The 21,641-nt window shown below is 38.5% G+C and overlaps 2 protein-coding genes across 2 annotated transcripts; both read right to left on the bottom strand.

Moving 5' to 3' along the window:
- Nucleotides 1–1,475: 1,475 nt before the first annotated feature.
- LOC109093177 (rho-related GTP-binding protein RhoH-like) lies at nucleotides 1,476–5,189 on the bottom strand. Its single transcript, XM_042715898.1, has 2 exons — nucleotides 4,617–5,189; nucleotides 1,476–3,206 (listed from the first exon to the last, which is right to left on the bottom strand). The coding sequence occupies exon 2, from the start codon at nucleotides 2,935–2,937 to the stop codon at nucleotides 2,350–2,352; it is 588 nt and encodes a 195-aa protein (XP_042571832.1). The 5' UTR covers nucleotides 2,938–3,206; nucleotides 4,617–5,189; the 3' UTR covers nucleotides 1,476–2,349.
- A 491-nt stretch (nucleotides 5,190–5,680) lies between these two features.
- Nucleotides 5,681–21,231, bottom strand: LOC109089511 (NEDD4-binding protein 2-like). Its single transcript, XM_042715817.1, has 16 exons — nucleotides 20,825–21,231; nucleotides 17,767–18,622; nucleotides 16,391–16,515; nucleotides 15,894–15,982; nucleotides 15,609–15,685; nucleotides 15,354–15,506; nucleotides 12,927–15,169; nucleotides 12,312–12,397; nucleotides 12,158–12,203; nucleotides 10,809–10,975; nucleotides 10,594–10,718; nucleotides 9,654–9,780; nucleotides 9,386–9,568; nucleotides 7,684–7,852; nucleotides 7,441–7,564; nucleotides 5,681–6,577 (listed from the first exon to the last, which is right to left on the bottom strand). The coding sequence occupies exons 1-16, from the start codon at nucleotides 21,084–21,086 to the stop codon at nucleotides 6,520–6,522; spliced, it is 4,890 nt and encodes a 1,629-aa protein (XP_042571751.1). The 5' UTR covers nucleotides 21,087–21,231; the 3' UTR covers nucleotides 5,681–6,519.
- Between the last annotated feature and the right edge of the window lie 410 nt (nucleotides 21,232–21,641).

The raw sequence follows: 21,641 nt of genomic DNA, 5'->3' as shown, positions 1-21,641 counted from the left end.
TAATTTTTAACACATTTCTGATAGCGCAGGAGAACATTTATTAAGAGATTAACACCGTATTTCGCAATGTAGTTATAGCGTTTTTCTGTGAATTCAGAGAGAGATGTTCTCCTGTTGGGATGTGGTTTCAGGGTCTGAACTCTTTAGTTCTCCAAAAGCACGGCCTACATCACCCCATCTCCATAAACCACATTACATATGCTCCCTCTTTCTGTTGCTCGGTCGTCTTCTTCTCCTTTTCCTTTCATATAATGCGAGTCGTAGAGAGCATCTCCTTTGTTTTTACATCTCGCCTGTGTGTAACAATTTTATAAAAACATTCAGCTGCCTGGAAACGTTCGGCACGAAGGGTCAAAATGTCAGAGGCTGCATGTTGGGGATATTATAAATAACTCTATTCTGTGCATTTTCCTCTGATGTCTTCTATGCATCTTAGCCATATGACTTTTATATTGTGTCCAAACCTGCACAGCGCAGTCAGATTCCTGGACAAGCAAATTGTCAGGCTGCTGTGCAATGTGATACAATCACCTTAAAACAGAACATATCTGATGCATAATATATAATCATTGTCAAGAGGGTCTGTACATTATTGCACAGTACTGATGTAGAGAATAGCTCAAGCAAGTTGAACTCTATTTCTGTTGTCTACATAATCGTCACACTCACACTGACAACCTCAGAATAGAATGTTTCAGAATGGCTTTATATAACATCCTCGCTTTATGTCATAATAAAGACATTATGTATCATGTATTACATATTATCTGAGGCTTATAGAATTTTCAAAGTAGTATGTAGCAGTATATATTTCTATACTTTCCTAAAACTACATCTCTGTTCTGTGTGTGATTGTGTGAATCAGTGTATAATATTTTCACAATTACAGAAACCGCTTGTATACCTGTGGCTGACAATCTGCATATCGACAGAAGAGATTATGCACATATGCTATCATGATATTTTTGTAGCTCTGTATTTAAACAGAACGTTTTACATCAGCTGAGGTGAGAATCAGCTCGGTTCTCTCTGTATTTTTTCTGTGCAGATATTTTGTTGTTAATGTTTATGATGTGTATAATGGAATTTCCCAGTGTTTTAAAAATGTCAAAGAAGACAAGAAAGTCTGTGTATAAGGTATCTTCAAAAATGTATTGTTTGTCAAAGACTTTGTTTTTGCTATGGAACAAAATGGAATAACCTCTAGTAAAACATTTTAGCAAGGCGTATTCAAATTGAGGTCTGGGGACCCCCAGGGGGCCTCCAGAAACTCCCACCCCATCAAAATTAAACATCAAAAAAAAAAAAAAAAAAAAAAAAAAAAAAATTCAAAATTTGAACATGAAACAGAATTTATTGTAAAAAATGCTATACAAATAAATTTAACTCATCAATACAAATCTTGAATAATAATATTTATTATCTAATGTTTATTTGGGCTTTAGTAAAACCAATTAATTAATTTTTAAATCACATTTCTTTTATATATATATATATATATCACAATATTTCTTAAAATAAATAGTTAACTTTATGATATAGGAAGGGGGTCCTTTTCAAGGGGATTATCATATTTATAAATTCTTAGCATTAATAAGTTTGAAAATCCCTTTTTTTAAGTAATTCTTATTTTTAATAACACACGCCTTTTGTTTATTTAGTCAGAACGTATGTAAAAACATTTTCCATGGTTCGCTGTGCGTGACAAACCACACAGAGCTAAACTCTTTTTTATTAAAACAACTACTTTTTTTAAGTGACCTCATAAAGATTATGAAATCAATCTTTTAAGAATAAGAGCTTCACAACAACAACATAACACAGAAAAAAGCATTGTCGGTCAAAGTCAGAAATTCATAACCAAACTGATTTAATCGCCATCTAAAATTAAGATAACAGAATGTGATCTGACATTATGAGCTAATGTGACTCCTTATTTTACGTTTTCACAGGTCTAGGAGAGAAACCTGCAGACTGAGAGTGAGATTTAAAGCTCCGTTTCAATTCACAAGAATGACATTTAAAACCGAACTTGAAGAGCTACAATCTACAAATGTACATTTTCCAACGCACCTGTCTTTTAAAAGATATGTTTCAATCATTTAATACTCATAAAATTAAAAGTACACAGCTTTCTAATGAATAAATATCTGTAATGTGTCTAATGTATAATCAGATTTCAGAGCCTCACTAGACGACTCAAAATCAATCAGTCTTTTAAGTAAACATTATCAAGATATCAGTGTTAAGAAGTCTTTGTTGAGGCTTCAAATAGTTGGTATTGTGTGTGAGAAACAATTGTGTCTTAGTGATGCATGAGAATCAAACGACAGCCCTCTTTTGAAAGCATCAGGACATTTTACAGGGGTTAAGGTCCATCAGTCTCCGCCGTGTCCGTCTTCGTGCCCGATTAACAGCCGTCCGAACAGCACACTCGAAAACCTGCTGCACGCCACGATTGCTGAGAGCCGAGCACTCCAGGTATCCCTTGGCACGGATCTCCTGTGCCACCTGTTTGCCCTCCGAGGCCGCGGTGCAGTTGGCGCGATACGGGCCCATCTCACGATGGTCCGTCTGTGTGGCAACAACCAGCACAGGAACCTTCGGGAGATACTCCCTCACTTCAGCGATCCATCTGTGCCGCAAATTATTTAACGAATTCGCATTTGCCACCGAATAGCAGAGCAAAACCACATCCGCCTGCTGATAGGACATGGGCCGGATTTGCCGGAATGTCTCATGGCCTGCTGTATCCCACAGTCCCAAGCTGATCTGGACTCCATCCATGAACACATCAACACCAGTGTTTTCATAGACAGTAGGTCTGTAGCTGTCTGGGAACGTTTCAGAAGTGAATCGTACAAGAAGTGCCGTTTTACCCACCGCACAGTCCCCGACCAGGACGCATTTCACCGAGGTCTCTTCCAGCCCATTCATCCTTCCGTCTCTCTGGTGTCGTAGCTATTGTAAATAATGAGTATGTATCAGTGGTGTCCAACAGATGATGAAGTCATCCTTCCAATCGCAAGTCTGCAGAAATGTGAGCACTAAGAATAAAAACACTGCAAGATACACAGCATTCTGAAGTCTGGTGGTGATTTACTCCTCGGCTCTGTAATCCACTGAAGGTTTAGGAGCTGAGTTCATTATAGACCATCAGAGATATTCAAGACGCCCAGCTGTATCTCAACTTTGATGTTTCACTCCTGCTTAATTAAAAGAACAAAGAAATACAATTACTTTTACACAATCAGAAAATACCAAGAACTGAGATTTTATTATTTACTCAATCTTGTGTCGTTTCAAACCTGTATGACTCTTTTTCTCTTTCTAAAATTGTTTTGAGAAGTGTGTCAGTCTCTTTATTTATTTATGTTGATCCATACAATGACAGTCTGTGGAGTCAGATGTTGTTTGGACCCCACCGTTCTTCTAAATACACTCCTTTGTGTTCATTAGAATAAAGTCATACAGGTTTGGAATGACATGAGAATTCCGTTTTTTTCTCACCCTGTTAATTATCCCTTTAATATCTTTAAAACACCAAAGAAATACTACAGCGTCATTCTTAGATGTGAAATCAATACAATATCCTGCTATACCACCGAGCACAGTCCACTCCTCTCACTGTAGGCCTCAGACATCGTTTCCCGTTGACAACAGCCCTGTTATCGACTAAAGTCAACTTTACACATTTTTGGCTATTATATTCTAAAAAAAATGGCGTTTTACACAAATAAAACGACAGCTCATATATTAGTTTGTTTAATTATTCCAATGCCGGTAAGAGCGTTTTTTTGACAAAACACAACCTCAAAGATGAATCTCGAAATGGCAACATGGCTGTCATGAGGGGAAAGTGCACTGATGATTCAAACAGCTGCTCCAGTTAATACCACAAAAGGCCAAATGGTTGTGATACACAGTCAAAAAACACTTTTCGGTATAAAAAATACTGGAAACACTGCCAGCCAGAATATTCTTGAGAAGCAGGTCTATAATCTGCCAAGTGTTTAATAGCCTCTACGGTTTATTTATTTCCTAATATAGAAAATTTGGTATTATAAAGTGACTTCAACAATTATATACTTACTGACAACTAAAACACACAAAAGTCTTATGTGTTTTATTAAATATTATTAATATTAGATAACATAAGCTAAATTTAGAGGATGATGGAGAAAACTCCCTTTACACGCACGCTGTTCACAGACTCTGAAGCATTGCAAGGTATAATAAAAATATAGATTTTTGTTCATCGATAAAAGAATTAGTAACTAAAGAATATGACATGTCAACAAAAAGTATCAAAACAAATTACTGAAGTCCTTGTTAACCATGTTATATTAATCCGAAACAAGAATAGTATGCATTTCATATTTTTTTAAAGACGTGAAAATTGATATTTACAAAATATACTGAATTTACAACATAATTAATTTCGATTTAAACTGGTTAAGAACCTTACAGATAATGAACACTATACACATCAGGTTGGGATTGGTGATCAATGTACGCAGGCAAAATCAGTTTAATACATTTATAGAAAAATGGATCTAAAGTTTTAAACTGAGGCAGAGTATAATTAATGTAATTAATAGAAGAAAACAACTCACCTCTGACTCTTCAACTGTGAGATTCACATGCGTAGATAAAGCTCAGTTCAGCATCTGTTACTTTAATTTAATGAAACATTAGAAAGAGATCAGACCTCTGTCCAATGCTGCATTTTTCTCAAAACTTCAACTGTTAAACTCAGGAAACTCAAGCTCCTTTGAGCACAGAGAGATAATATATGCCTTCACAGACAGAGCAGAGGGAAGTGAAGTGCGAGGCTGGGCTCTTTTCTCTGTAAAATCGTACATCAAATCCCTTCTAAGCTTCCGCTGTGACGTTCTCAGCACATCTACGGCATCGAGTCTTGCTTCTTCTGCAGTCAAGATCTCATTATGCATGAAACGGTCTAATGCAGCAGGGAAAAGAAACCAAGAAAGATTAAGCCCTTTGCCATTGTTTGGAGTCCCTGAGACCACAGTGCTGTGTGAATGCATTTTAGTCATTCTGAAAGGAATCCTTATTTCCAGTTTAAATGATTTGGTCACAAATTAGACACACCTTTTTTGAAAGGTCTGGGAAACAGCCTTGGGGTGAAGTTTGAGTTCAAGTAGAGTTATTACCAGAGCACTAAATGTTTTTATTCTTAGTGCATGTTATGAAAGGGCATGTGATTAAAGCATGATAGTTTTATCATTGATAAACAAACAAACACATTGCTGTTTTTAGATCAGCTGAAGGAAGCATTCAAAGCATCCAAACCTTAGTGCATGTTCTATAGCATCAAACATTTAATAATGCCACAAATGCATTCAGCGCGTCGCCCTCTGATGGAGAGGAAGTGCACTGCATTCACATCAACAGCTGCCACTTTCATCATGGAGGAATCTGACCTTTACTTGTTGAAAGAAACGTATGCTTCTGAGCATTCAACATGCTGAGTTATATTTTCCCCCACCAACGGTTTCTACTGATTCAAGGGGAAATGCAGAGAAAGAGAAATGAGGATGTAGAAAATGTTCAGCTGTGTTAATGAGCTCCAAGCACACGCTATACTAAGCCCTACAGAGCAGTGCTGATTAAACTCCATTTTAATTTCACCAACAAAAAAAATCAAAGTGTGCACATTTTAAGACTTTATTTTTTCCCTTCATTTTTTTTTTTAAATAAAACAAAATTATATATATAAAATCTTGCAAATATACAATTTCACAAAAACATTTTTCAAGAATAAATTCTGACACATAAGAATTGTGATTTGCATAGCAGCATTAAGATGTCTATAAAAACACGTGTGGCATAAACATTTTAAACTGGAAATATAAAAACCAAAGCTGAGCTAAAACTCGAGCACTAGCACTTCAAAGCAACATAAAATCTTTCATTCTGATCTAGGATCAATCCAAGCTGCTCACAAACAAACTAAAATGCAAAGCTGACTGAGGATCAGCATTTATATTTCCAGAAACGCTATTAAATATATTTGTATATATACCAACACTGACAAGAATAAGCCATCCTGTGACGTCCCCATGTGCCCCTCCATCTCTGAAAACCACATCCTAGATCTCGTAAAACTGACGTTGCATTGCATTTACAAGCCAAAAGCATGGATCAAAACATTGTACAACAAATAAATTAAATATCAAACAAAGTACCTGAATAACAATCCACTCTTTCTTCTATACAGTCTGATTAGGAAAAATGCATGGCCACTATCTATTGTGACTAATGGCCTTACAACAGAGCATCAACATTCAAGAAATTATAATCTGTATATACAGCTCAATACATTCTAAAATACATTGATTTTTATGACTTCGATGCACTATTACAGAAAGACGTGAAAATATGTATGTAGTAAAAAGACAAAAGAGTTGTGTAAATACTGGCACTGTTAGTCCTCAGAGAAAACACCGTGGATTGAGGCAGTGGAAAGAGAGAAACCTAAGAGTAAAAGCTTCATTATTGCAGCTCTTTGTGAAGCGTGACCAGCACCAATCCGGTCTTAGGCTCGGTGCAACTGTGAGAGAGACAGACAGAAATGACGAAATCACAAAACGTACATTTAAAGACAATTGGTTCTACAAAATACAATATCAAAATATGTCACAAATTAAGTCCCTAGTATGCTTCTATAATGCTGCAGGCTTCTTAGCACTCACTTATACATTTTTAAAATGTATATATATATATATATATATATATATATATATATATATATATATATATATATATATATATATATAAATTAATATTTCAAAAATAGCATTTTAAAATAACTTAAATTTAAAAAGATAAAGAATGTTACAAATAATGAACACTATGTGTATCAAGGTTATTTATGCTGATGAAATAACCTCATTTAAAAAAACAGACCCATTGATGCTATTGTGAATTTTTGTCAATATTTTGAATAAAACACCAAAAGTAACATTTTAGTTTAGGGACCAATTCTCACTGCTTATTATCATGCATATTACTAGCATATCGGCTGTTTATTAGTATTTATAAAGCACATATTAATGCCTTATTCTGCATGAGCATATTTTAGATCGCTTAATCCTAAAACTACCTTACTAACTATTAATAAACAGCTAATAAGGAGTCTACAGAGGTTAAAATCACAGCTAATAGTTAGATAATAGTGAAAATTGTTACCAAAATAAAGTGTAAACAGACCCAGCTAAATACACGAGCACATTTACATTTTTAAGTGTGACTTAAGAGCGTTTCCAGATATTCTTAATACTACTTTAGCAGGACCTATACGTGTTTACGCTGAAAGACGTTTCGTTCCAAGCGATGGCATGACAGTAGCATGTAGTGAATCAATGTAGCGTTAAAAACAACACATTGCGAGGGCGCTGGAAGCAGTCAGTATACCTGTAGCAGTGCTTTTTGAGGTAGTCAAGTACAGCAGGCCTGATGCGTGCCACTCCTCCTTGGCTGCGATTGCCTCTTCCCGTGATGACTGACAGCTGAGGCTGACACAAACCCTGACTGAACTCTACAAAACACACATCCATTAAAGATAACACCAGCATCTGAAATCAAAACATAATCTAACCATCCACGTGCTGCATACACTAGAAAAACTGTTCTTTTGTATGTCTGTGGATCACAAACCTAAATTTTTATCGGTGAGAACCTGACCAAGATGATGAAGGGCCTCGTCCACATGCAGTCCATGGAGATCTAGAATATTCTGAGGCAGGAGGAAAGCGTTCACTCGCTGGAATATCTGCATGGCTGCTCGGTGGTTTGCTTCACGCATCTTCTCCCCGTGCATGTGACCCTAAGCATGCATAAAATTGTGCATAGAAACTTTATAAGTAAGAGCTCTGATCCAAGAACAGCGCTGCACTCTGCATGCATTTCTAAAAAGCACCTGCTAATAGATTTAGGAAATAATGCTCGACATGTTTAAATGAGATGTGATAGAAAAGAATGCATCGTGTTTCCTTCTGGAGCATCAGTGAGCATTTGAACCTTCTGTAATAGTTGTGTATGAGTATATATATATATATATATATATATATATATATATATATATATATATATATATATATATATATATATGTATAATGCATCATGTTTCCTTCTGGAGCATCAGTGAGCATTTGAACCTTCTGTAATAGTTGTGTTTGAGTCCCTCAGTTGTCCTCAGTGTGAAAAGATGCATCTCAAAACCATACACTCATTGTTGGAAAGGGTTCAAATACACAAAAGATGCTGGAAAACCAAAGAATTTGTGGAACCTGAAGGATTTTTCAGGCAGTTTAACTGTTCAGGACAAACAAGGGACTCATGAACAACCATCACAAAACAACAACAAAAAAAAACAGCTGTGGATCAACAGAGTATTACAAATAAAGTGTATGTAAACTTCTGAACGGGGTCATTTTTATAAGTTCAACTATTATTTTCTCTTGTGGACTATATGTACATGTTTTTTATGTGAAATATCTTCATATGCAAAGCGTATGTAAAACTTTGACCACAACTGTACTGTATATCCACACACACACACACATGTGACCCTGGAGCACAAAAGCACTCTTAAGTCTCTGGGGTATATTTGTAGCAATAGCCAAAAATACATTGTATGGGTCAAAATTATAGATTTTTCTTTTTTATGCCAAAAATCATTAGGATATTAAGTAAAGATCATGTTCCATGAAGATATTTAGTAAATTTCCTACCGTAAATATATCAAAACTTAATTTTTTATAAGTAATATGCATTGCTAAGAACTTCATTTGAACAACTTTAAAGATGATTTTCTCAATATTTAGATTTTTTGCACCCTCAGATAGTTGTATCTCGGCCAAATATTGCCTATCATAACAAACCATACATCACTGGAAAGCTTATTTATTCAGCTTTCAGATGAAGTATAAATCTCAATATCGAAAAATTTACCCTTATGACTGGTTTTGCGGTCCAGGGTCACATATATAGGCTCATATGTTGCATGGTTTGATTCGTGGCTTATAACTCATAAGACCTTTTTTCATTCCTATAAGAAAAATTAAAAAAGGGAAAAATACTTCCAGAAGCAAGGCTGCTAAAAAAAAAAAAAAAAAAAGTGCCTGGCACTGTTGCACTTTTTGTGAGTGTGTACTGAAAATCTGTATTTCTTGTAAATTAAACATAAGAAATGTTATTATCTGTGTGTCACGTGGCGCAGCAATTGTTCAGTGTGGACAGACATACAGCTGACGCTTTGCACATTAAAACACTGATTAAATTTTGTGTTAGTCTCAAATCTATTCTTTTGTATTTGGATCAGTTTTTCAGCACACATTATAATGTTCATCTCTTTAACCTGTTGTGCGTAGAAACTAGCCACATCCTTGCGTCCCTGATGATGGGCTTCAGCTGCCTTGTTAAAACACTCTATCTGCTGACGTCTCTGCAGTGTTGCCTCTGTGCGGAAGTCCTCATATTCTGGATCCTCCGAATCCTGGAATTGTGCAGCTTCCGCCTCCCCGTCTCTCGGCTTCCATCTCTGAGTGAGCGAGTCAAAATGCGTCACAAATCAACACGGGGATCCCGTTTCATTTCAGCATGCTGTATGATCACACGCAGCTCACCCGCTCTTTGCTCGGAGTTCTGTGCGCGCCATTACGCTGAGAAGCAGGTTCAGGAGCCACTACGTTTCTGACCGGCCCTTCATCCAACAGAGCATGCAAAAACTGTTCGGTCTGCTCCAGAGAGTAACTACACAAAAACAAGCACAACCTTTCAGGTCACGGTTTCTCATTTTATTGTGCACAATTCCTCAGCACATAAACAAATGGTTTATTTTAAGAACCAATTCTCACTATTAACTAGCATGCATATTACTTGCATACTGACTGTTTATCAGTATTTATGAAGCACATATTAATCTGCATGACCATAATTTAGATTAATCTAAAATATGAAAAACCAAAACCAAAAAACCAAACCAAGAAAAAAATACCAAATGAAAATTAAGAAGAAAAAACATCAACTCCACACATTAGAATGTCTACTTTTTACAATCCAGCAGACAAAAATAAAACCCTATTTTGCATTATTTTTTAACTGAATATTCAGTTTCACATTATGATCTTTAAATGCATTGTGAATGCCATATCATGTTGCAATCATTCGATTTTAGCAGTGACTTCCAGCACAGTTATTACAGACACGGGGTTAAAGGGACAGTTCACCCAAAAATGACATTTCTGTCAACTGGTATGAGCTTCTTAAAGATATTTTGAAGAAAGTAACCAAACAGGTAGCCACTGACTTCAACAGTATGGAAAAAAATACCATGGAAGTCAATGGCTACCGTCAACTGTTTGGTTACCACCTTTATCCAAAATGAAAGAGAAAGAAACTCATACAGGTTTTAAACAACTTGAGAGTGATAGAATTTTTGGGTGAACTGTCTCTTTAAGAATCAGGTGTTGTTTTCGACTGGGCTTGTATGTATAATGCTGATACATACTCTCAAATTTGATCTGAACAAACATTTGCTAATATCACTATGTATAATATTCTCACTTGTGATCTCTGAAGATATCCCTGAGGAAATGTCGGTCTATGGTGGGGAACATGGAAAACAGCTGGTTCTCCTTCAACTTGGCTGCACCGTCTTTCTTATCCAGGTCCCTCCGACCTGACCTGGACTAAAACCCAAACGTAGCTCATTCTCACCGCTTACTTTCACAGTTCTTGGCAGTGATTATGTGTTGCGTGTGCCCATGTGTGACCGTTACCTTCTCCATGCTGTCTTGCATCTCCTGCTCTTCAGTCATGATGTCCCTCAGGGAGACAGGAGCACGGGATGCACTCCAGTGATCCATAAAAGGAATTTCTTCATGCAAACCTAATTGGTCCCTCAGCGTGCTTTTGCTTCCCTGCGATTCACCCCAGTGGACAGGACCTATTACAATGGAGACATTAAGAGAGACACAGCAGCAAAGACAAGAAACAGAGAAAAATTATTTCCAGTATGGAGCAGTTTTCACAAATTGGGAACACTTTGGTTTCTCATTACAATGTTAAAAGCAATCTTGTGCACTATATGTACTATACTATACTGTTTTTTACACTGTTTTTATTTTATCCATCTGTATTTACTCAGTGCAACTTATAACATCCAAGTGAAAGAAATAACACCAACATGTCAGAAAAAAATAAAACCGGATCACCGAGTTGGAGAAAGGATCACCTCTCTCCTAAAAACTAAATCAGGTGCAGCTAATCACCTTCTCAACGGCGCACAAAGCCTTTTGACTTTCAACTGCGATCAGCTGTGCTCATTTTGATTAAAAGAGCTTTTACTGGATCATTTGACAAAGAGTAGTCATTGTGTGCATGTGACAACAAAATCACAAATTCTCCACAAATGTGGCTTGTATGGGAGAGGGTTGCGAGAAAAAAGGCACTTCTCAAGAAAGGCCACATGCCGTCAAGACTGAGCTTTGCCAAAACACACCTTGAAGATTAATGATGCATTATTTGGCCTCAACACCAATCGATATGTCCGGCTGAAATCCAATCCAGCTCAGCATCCACATAACAGCATTCCTGCATTAAAGCATGGAGCTGGTGATGTCCTGTTTTGGGGTGTTTCTCTGCAGCAGGGACTGGGGCACTTGTTGTTATATCTTTCACTTCGATGTTATACCCGCTGTACATTAGTATTGCTGCCCTCTGCCAGAAAGTTGTCAATGAGAAGACGGTTTTCCTACCAACATGACAATGACCCAAAGCACACTGCAAGACTGAGCACACGGTGGTGACCGTCCTTGCATGGCCTCATCAGTGCCCAGACGTAAAACCCCACTTAAAATCTGTGGAATGACCTGAAAACTGCAGTCCACAAACACTCACCATCAGATTGAACTGAACTTGACTCGAGATGTGTAAAATAAGTAGAGACAAATTAAACCAAAAGGTTTCAACAAAATACTGACACGAGGGGCTGATCCTTTTTCCATCTCAGTGATTCGGCTGTGTTTGTGTGTAATGTTGGTGTTATATCTTTCACTTGGATGTTATACCCGCTGTACATTAGTATTCCCTCTGTGTTTGTGTGTATTGAGAGAATAAGCGGTCTCACTCTCTTGCATTAGCTGATAGGACAGAGCTGCCTGTCTGTGCTTCTCCTGCCAAAGACAACAGACACCAGGTTAGTGTTACATCAATTCAGAATAAAAAAAAATAAAAAAAACAACCTATGCAATATCCAAAAACTGTAAAACATCATATCTCACTTGGATAGTTTCCTTCCATTTCTGGTGCAGCAGTTTGGCCAAGTTCAGGTCTATCTGCACTGCACAGTCATCGGATGAAAACGCACCTGCAACCAAATTGATTTTTTAAAGAACAATTTCATGAGCGTGAATGAGGATTGATGTGGTTACTCATTTCAAAGTAAGAGCTTTTCATATCACTGTATTAGTGATATTCATATACTGTAAATAGACTACCTTCAAGCTGAAATATTACTTTTTAATAGGCATTTAATGGGAACACAATAGTCTAGCGCAGTGGTTCTCAATCGGTCGTGATGGCCGTTCTGTTCTAATAGCAAGGAAAAAACATCGCTTAATGGAAAATTATAAAATGAGAGTAACCACAGACTGTGGGTCCAATCAAATTTTACAGTATTTTGTAGCAAATTCATCTGTAATTTGGCAGAAGGAAGCGAAATTGGGGAAATCCCTTCAAGGGTAGGTCATGCAAAAACCATGAACAAAACTCCCCAAGATTTGAAGAAATATAGACCCACACTACATTGAATACAATGTTATGGGTTTTGTATTGACACGTCATGTCACTGGAATGATTGACTGATTCACTGAATGATTGATTCAGTGTTTTATTACCTGGACTGACCCCAACAGGTCCAAAAAGCTCAGAGAGCTGCAATGCAAGTTCAGTCGGAAGTTTCAGCTCCAAGGTTTGAATATCCATTGAATTTGTCTCTCTTCCCCCCTGTCCGGCTCTCTTTCTCTCTCTTTCTCGTTCCTTCCTCTCCATTTCATCAATCTGACACAGCAGTGACTGAGTTATGGCATTCACCTCTGCTCTTGTCTCCTCATCCTCCTCTTCGCTCCCTTCCTTCAATGCTCCCTCCAGGCACTGATCAGCATTCTCACCTTGCGTGTCTAAAGCCTCTTCCTGCCCTGGACCTGTTTTGTCTGGCTGTTCCTCATTAGCTGCTGTAACCTCCAGTTGTTCTTTAGCGCCTTCTGTCGCAAAGGAAGTTTTGGGCTCACATTGTTTCATCGTCATGCTCGCCTCGTCAGATCCTCCAGCTTCGCTTTGTGAACTCAGACATGGACTCCAATCATCATCAGCTTGGCTAACATCACTAAGGTTAGATTCCTGGAACTTGGGACTAATGGCACTTGCTGAATTGTTGCTGGAGTCACTTTCTGAGCCCATCACGGTTTCTACAGTTGGTTCACATGACTCTCCCTCAGGAACCAAAGACCCCATGTCAACCTCGCAATCCTCATCATCTGCTTTATACAGTCGCTCTCCAGAATCTAGTAACAAGTTAGTTGTCCACTCAATATCTTGATGGCACTTCTCATAAAGGTCCTCCAGAATATCCATGGAGACACATCTGAAATGCCGACTCAGAATCTCGAGGTTTTGCTTTTTAGAGTGAGTTTCTCTAAAGTCGTTCTCCTCCACCTGAGAACCCTTCTCGTGGACTACACGGTACAGCACTCCCTGCTGGCAGCCAGACTGCTCTTCATTCATTTTTGGGGTGAAACGCAAAGCCTTTCCCTCCAAAACAAACACACCGCTACTTGATAAATCAGAGTCTAACTCGGAACATTTCTGCTGGTCAATTCTCCAAAGCAAGGCAAAGTCCTGAGGTTGTGTTTGGGTCGATGCACAGGAACATAACACCACCGGTAATGACGGAGGTTCTCCTGTAGGTGCGAGATCAGTGGGCACATGCAAAATAACTGGAGATTGTGAGCAAGGCGACGTAGGGCTTTGATTAGTGAAGGTAAGTGCCAGTTTACAAGATTTCCCCACTCTCCGGCTAAGCCCTCTCCGTCTCTCCAGACTGCTTTCTGAATCTACGACAACCTTTGAACACAGAGTTTCTTGGACATTTGGGTTCAATCTGCGTTTCTCTTCTGACGGCACACTGTCCTCCTGATGTGCCTCATCCTGCGTGCTCTTCTCAGCAGACTGCTCAGTTGGGTCTGCTCTCGGTTTCGATGGACTTGAAGAATTAGAATAATCCTTGCATGGGTCAGCGCACTCTGAGAACGTTCTCTCCAGCACACAGTCAGGGAGTTCAGGCCAAACCGCAGTCTCCAGGTTCAAGTTACCCTCTTTTCCACCAAAGGACGGGGAACGCAGAGTAGCCCGTTTACTTAAAGCTGGCGCTTGGAGAGAAGAGTTTATTCCACCTTGCAGCAGATCTACAAGTTTTTGGAATTCAGAATGCTTTTCTTCATCAGCAGAAGTGTTATATTTGTGTTCAACAGGACTGGATTGCAAAACAGTGTTGTTTCTTGAATTCTGACGTCTTCTTTGACGTTGTCCTTGAGACTCTATTGGCCAGTCCCCCACAAAATCCAACAGCTCAGGCCTCACTCGTCTGTCTTCAGAAAGAGACTCAACTTCACATCCCTTCTCTTTCTCTCTCCCTGAGGAATCACTAGTTGCAAGGGCATTTCTGTCTTTTCCTCTGTCCCTCCTCACACGCTGAGCAATGGACTCTGAAAATGCCACAGGCAGCTCCGGAAACGTTTCAAGCGCTGACGCTACAAATTCTTCAGTTGTCCCGCCACTCAAACTTCCCAGTTCTTTTTCCGTGTCCACAAGGCAGGCATCTACCTCTGAGTCTAACGCTTCGGCATCAAGCAGATCCGACGGAGGTGTTCCAGACCCTTCCAGAATGTTCTCACGGAACAACATGGACTCCTTGGAACTGTAGGAGCTTATTTCACCTTCTTCCTCACCTGAAGATATGGTACTGTAAGTCTGGCTAACAGAGGACACATCGGGCAAAGATGAGGAAAGGTTTGTGTTGAGTTTGCTCAACCCAGAGTCACCAACAAGGTCAGGATGGCTGAGGCCAGGGGGTAAAGATTGCCTGAAGGGAATAATAGAAATACATATTGTTTAAATACATAACTTTTTTCTTAGTTACTAACACTCAAATTGTCCTGTACAGTTTGCGACAACCATGCTCTACTGCTGTGTGAATACAGCTCTTGTTTTTTTAATTTTAAAACACAACATAAATACTGTAAAGTGTTTATATTGCATGCACTCACTGGGGTTGCTCAGTCTCGGTTTGGGTCAAATCCACAACACTTGGCACCGGTTCCGCTCTTTCTGAATTCATGATGCTCTGGACAGAGACAAATCGGTCGTACCTTTCTAATATGCGTCGGATCTTCTCTTTTGATACTTGATGCCTTGTGCGCTTCATAAAGAGGGCGAGGGCAAAACAGAAAGAGTTTATGGATTGTGTTTGAAATGTGTAGCAAAGGATAATTATTTCTAGTTTGTGGTTATGTTTTACATACTTCTCCAGCTCTCTGGGTTTAGTTTTCCACCAGGTATCTGGCTCACGAAACAGCACCCTATATCTGTGTTTCTGTGCCTAGGAGAGAAAAAAAGAAGAAGGTCTACAATCAGCACAGTGGCCTCTGTTTGTGTATGGAATATTCTAAAGTTAAACCAAGGAATAATATCTATAGCAATGTATAATTGTGTAGTATGATATACGTATTCACAACAATACAGACACTGTTTGATATGAAACATTAATAACTTATTTCATACTAAGGGTTTCAAAATAACTTGCTTACCATAGCAACATATGGTTTCATCTCCCAGCATTGTATATTGGTGTTGTCTATTACGATGGGTGACTGGCCTTTTTCAAAAGCCTCTTTTGCTGAAATGTTGATCGCCAAAAAGAAATTGCAGAAAGATTATATAAAGATTAAAGATGAAGTGTGTAATTTAATGTGCTATCAGTCGAATAGCGTAAATAATAATGTCTGTTTTTATTAGTACTATGTTTCACCAAAACAAACCCCTACCCAAGAGGATCACACCCCTATTTTGATAGCCCCGCCCCCAAATTCACAAACATACTATGCAGCACAGGCACCTCCCCCATCACGAGTGGACACGCCCCTTATTGGTGATTGGCTACATGATTGGTGCTCTGTCCGATCCACTTTCAACAGTGTTTATTAGAAATCTCTTACTGCACCTTTTAATAATTTAACACAAAGTGCAACTACTGCAATTAATTGTACACACCAGACATTCTGCTTTGGCTTGAGCTAATACTCACCTCTCTGGTGATTCCACTCGTGGGCCTCGGCTAGTAAATGGGGCTCAAAATGGTACTCTCCATTTCGAGTAAAATAAGCATCAGTGCTTAAAACAACCCCTCCAGGGTTCTGCGCCAACATAGCACTGGACAACAGAGATAGACAAAACTTTATCTACTGTATGAAGCTACCCTACAGAAGAGTGGTCAGTGTTATTCTGGTCAGCATGGTTATCTGCCAGTGTGGTCAATCTCAAAATCTAAACACGGCCAATGCACAGTTTGTGCTGGTATTCACTACAGCATACTTTGATAATTATCATGCATTTCTGCTTTGACAGTATGTATGCATGCTTTTTTTTTTTAAAATGAACTAAGCTCCACAGGAGGTTCAAATATTTACTTAATGTTTATTTATTGCACTATTTCTAATTTAATTTAGCTTCCTACAGGTTCTTGTCAAAGGCCAATCTGATGTTTAAAAAAAACTGAAACTTTTTGCAATACAATACAATTACAATACCATATATCATGAAAAAAGCTTTAACAATCATCAAAATAAGACAATTTGACACCACCACATGGCAAACTTCTTACCCATGAAGCGTTACCAAAGGAAAATCCATCTAAAATAATCTTAACTCTTTCCCCGCCATTGACGAGTTATCTCGTCTTTTAGAAGACAACGCTTCCCCGCCAAAGACGAGTTTTTACAGCTTTTCGTGTTTTTTTCACTGTTATACACTCGGGGGCGCTGTTACACATCTTCTGAACGAGTACAAAACCTCCCGAACAAAAACACAAGTGAACAGGACGGAAAAACGAGCGATCTCTCGTGTAAACAGATGCATATTAATAATAATGCGATCTTCAGCAATAGACAGCATATAAACTAAAACTGCACAATGTTACGGAGTAAAATGTTGATCCAGGAAGTGGTATATGTCTGTGCAAGCTTTGAAGGTGTTGATGGAAGCGATTTACAGGATTTATGCTTTGATAATCGTGCTGAATATTATCCAGATGTAGTTTTTGATAAAAATGTGATTTTCTCACCTTCCTGCTCAAAACTATAACTTTTTATGAAACCTACCTATATTCAAGTGTTGATAAAAAAAGAATGCTTTAAGCTAGAATAAAGCTGATTTTTTTGTTTAAAAGTAGAGGCTTTGATTTTAATTTTGGTGTATTGCATATTCAAATATTAATACAGCAAAATATACTGGAGGCCATCAAATTTTAGTGAAAATCATCAAATTCAATCAAATGTTGGCTGGCAACTTTTTTAAAAGAAATGCTGGCGGGGAAAGAGTTAAGGACTCAAATACCAAAAAAGAAAGGATTTCCTATGCTATCTCTTTTCAATAAAATAACACACATCCCAGATTTCTGCATACTTGGCAAGGGTGGTTTTGCCTGATCCAGGAGCCCCTCGAAGTAACACCAACACCTGCCCTTCTAATCTGAGTCTGCTCCTGGAGGGCACAGTCCATGACTTCGGCACAGTTGCAGAAGGTTTCAGAGGCGCTTGTCTGATAGGTCCATGAGCCAACCACTGAGCGGCAGGGATGGCATGAGCGCTCCATGCTGTGGAGTTAGGAATGACAGGTGTAATGAAGGCCGGCCTCACAGCGCGGGGATGAAACTCGGCAGCCTGAGTGTTCCAGAACATGGCAGGTGTGCTGAGAGCTTCTTGATGCTGCATTGACGCCGTGTGGTTACGGAGATGTTCAGGTCTACGGTACACCTGAAAGGCTGAGGGTCTTGGTTCAGTAGAGCTGGCCTCTAGCGTTAGGTGACTGAAGTCAAGAGATATGGTTTTGGTCTCCGGGATATGATCCCCACCGAAACTTAATTCATTCACCGGTGAACTACCGCCACGGGCCTCACTGAGCCCGGGATCAGAGTAAGAGGCCTTCTCTGGTAAAGTCTGAGGAGCTGGAAACTGGGATGTAAGAGGCAGCGAGGAGAGAGGGAGCGATTGAGAAGACATCAGAGGAGGCGAGCCGGTTTGAGTCTGCGGTGCCGTCAACGTTTGAAGTTCCTGATCTAAGAGAGCATCAAACTCTTCTGTCAGGAGTGTTTCAGTAGGATTGAGTGAATCAGGATGGTTTGCACTGAGGGCGTCTGCCGGAGTGATGTTCGCTCTCAGGAGAGCGGCAGCCTGCTCAAACCCTGAGACCGAAGGAGGAGGTGGGGCTGTGCCCTCGGCAGCGTCTGACAGCTCCAACAGAGAATCCATTGCATTGTCCACTAATGCACAGAGATAGACAAGAAATAAAATAATTGTTTTTAAATGTGTGCAGTATTTAAGGACATTGTGCAATATTATTACCATTTAAATAATACTAAAAAAACTGACTTATAAAATAAATATTTAAAATTTATTCTTGTGATGGCAAAGCTGAATTTTCAGTAGCCATTGTTCTTTAGTGACACATGAACACTAAAGAGCAACGTTTTTCTAATTATCAATGTTGAGAACAGTTTTTATTGCTTATTTCTGTATTCAACTGTTCAAACGTCTGGGATGAGTAAGATTTAAAATAAATAAATAAAATAATGAATACTTTCAGCAAGGATGCATTCAACTGATCAAAGGTGAAAGTAAAGGCAATTATCATGGTAGAAAATATTTCACTGATGTTGTTTTTAAGCTTTTAATTAATTAAGTAATCCTGAAACAATTTATTAAAAATAGTAAGCAGCAAAAGTGAAAGTGAAAGTGAAAGTCGTGACATTTGTCAAGTATGGTGACCCATACTCGAAATTGGTGCTCTGCATTTAACCCATCCAAGTGTACACACACAGCAGTGAGAAGTGAACACACCATGAACACACACCCGGAGCAGTGGGCAGCTATAGATCCAGCGCCCGGGGAGCAACTGGGGGTTCAGTGCCTTGCTCAAGGGCACTTCAGCCATGGGTATTGAGGGTGGAAGAGAGCGCTGTTCATTCACTCCCTCCCACCTACAACTCCTGCCAGCACCGAGACTCGAACCTGCGACCTTCTGATTACAAGTCCAAATCTCTCACCGTTAGGCCACAGCTGCCCCCGTAATAAAAAACTATACAATAAAAGTCATTTTTAATAATCGAGCACCATATCAGCATGATTTCTGAAGACTGAAACAATGGCTTATAACTTCAAGATTCAATTAAAATGTAAATTAGATTGCAATAGAAAACAGTTAGTTTAGATTGAAAACAAGCATTTCAAAAACATAAAAAACTTTCAGTGCATGTAATTTTCTTTTTAAGAATGCAATCATATCATACGTTGTAACAATGTCAACACTCTCGATTTCCCAAGTTTAAATTTAATATAACAATACACAGGAAAAGAAAAAAAAAAGTTTATAGAATAAAATCTTCATAGCAATTTACACTAACAGATTTTAAGTGAATTTTCCTGCTACTGCTCTCTACTTACTATTGAACTTAACATTCATGAAGAAATTATGTAAATATTACCATAATTATATTTAATTTTACATACAGAATTAAGTAAAGTCTACTTACCTAAGTTAAGTAAATTTAACAAGAAAATAAGTAACTTCAGCTTGGCCAGTTAAATTTTGCGTAATTTTTACTTAGTCAACGTTTACTTGGCAATACTTTAATTTTACTCAATATACAGCACCTAATTAAACCATGCTTTTAAAGTGTAGTGTATGTTACTCAGAAACATCTAAATAATACAATAGATATCATGTAGACACCATATCTACAAAATTATTAATGCGGGACTCGTCCCAACAAAGAGACTTCATTCAGTACTTGGTACACAATATACACAACGACAGGTTCATTTTTGAGAAGAATGAGTCATTTTGATTAGAATTTCAACTCCAGATGTAACAAAATCACAAGATGCAACAACAAAAGCAGTGATAAAACAGTGTGAAAAATACATTTCATGGCACAATGCATGATGGAAACACCAGTTTCAGAAAAGCAGAGTAGGTTTAACTTAATTTAACAACACTGATATTTAAGCTTGACTTGAGTACTAATTTTGAATTTACTTTTTATTATTATTATTATTATTATTATAGTCTTAACTAACTTTTCCCATGTAGAATTACAATTGTTTTCCTGTATTTACTTCACCACAGAATCATTTTTACTAGTGTAACATATATATATAAAATATAATAACATCAAGTAACTGCATAAAAGCTTTTGGTACATGCATCTGGTTTAGGATGGCCTTTAGGAGATCCAAGCTGATCTTTAAGCATCTCTGACCAGCAATAAACCTAAGACTAGTTGGTCAACCAGGGAAAGGTGGTATACCTGGCTTTGGAACGTGGTAAGTTAGCTGTCAGTGTAGAAACCATATGCATGCTCCAAAACAATAACAGCTTATTATAAACACCTGATTGTCTCGTGCAATGTCTAAAATGCAATGCAATGCAATGCAACCTGCTAAAATCACAGCCAGCATCCTACCTTTAAAATCCGCCTCTGAAAGCACCATGTAGATGACATCGGGGTCCAGGTGTGAAAACATCTCCTGCATGCTCTGGACGATTTCGTCTCGGTTTTGTGATTCCAGCTGATGTCTGCTGAACTGCGTGGATCCGAAGTGATCATCTGATGAGTCCCGCCGGGTCACAGAGCAGCCACTCGCCGCGTGCGCTCGACTCTCGGAGCCGCTGCCGTATTCCGCCGCTCGGGAGGGGCTCAGGCCGCTTTTCTTTTTCTTTGGCATGCTGCTGTGTCCCTATTCAAACACGCCGACCACAAATCCACTGTTTACAAGTTTTACCACAGGGAATAAAAGTACAAGAAAACCAGAAGAACAACAACAACTTCTTCTTCTGGTTTTAATTGGCGGTTGCCAACGTAAACTGTTGGTGCACTACCGCCACCAGCTGGACTGGAGTCTGGTAGAAAAAAAACATTTAATATATATATATATATTATAATTTATTGGCATGACTGTATTGCCAAAGCATTGTCCATGAATAAGAAATAAACGATTATATAATACATAAACAAAACAAATATAGATCTGTACAATAATTAAGTAAATAAGTACATAAGTACATTTTATCTAACCCTCAGTACGGAGTTGCCATATGGCAATAATTAATTGCTACTAATTTCATTTTTATTCTGAAAAGAATTAAATGTATTGCAGGATGGGAATTAAAAGTGCAGGTCTTAAGGTAGACAACTGATGTGCCTTGTTTAGGTTACGTGACAGGGCAGCTGTGGCCTAATGAGGGCAGCTGTGGCCTAATGGTTAGAGATTTGGACTTGT

The sequence above is a fragment of the Cyprinus carpio genome, chromosome A1 (genome assembly GCF_018340385.1).
Source record: "Cyprinus carpio isolate SPL01 chromosome A1, ASM1834038v1, whole genome shotgun sequence".
Classification (NCBI taxonomy): Eukaryota; Metazoa; Chordata; class Actinopteri; order Cypriniformes; family Cyprinidae; genus Cyprinus; species Cyprinus carpio.
The sequence above is the reverse complement of the archived record's forward strand: the minus strand, read 5'-3'. Positions and strand labels throughout refer to the sequence as shown.

Coding starts and splice junctions, on each gene's coding strand:
- LOC109093177 (XM_042715898.1), bottom strand. CDS start 2,937: ATGAATGGGCTGGAAGAGACCTCGGTGAAATGCGTCCTGGTCGGGGAC.
- LOC109089511 (XM_042715817.1), bottom strand. CDS start 21,086: ATGCCAAAGAAAAAGAAAAGCGGCCTGAGCCCCTCCCGAGCGGCGGAA. Junction 10,719..10,808: donor TGCAAGACAGCATGGAGAAG/GTAACGGTCACA, acceptor TTTGGGTTTTAG/TCCAGGTCAGGTCGGAGGGA. Junction 7,565..7,683: donor TCTCACCGATAAAAATTTAG/GTTTGTGATCCA, acceptor TGTGTTTTGTAG/AGTTCAGTCAGGGTTTGTGT.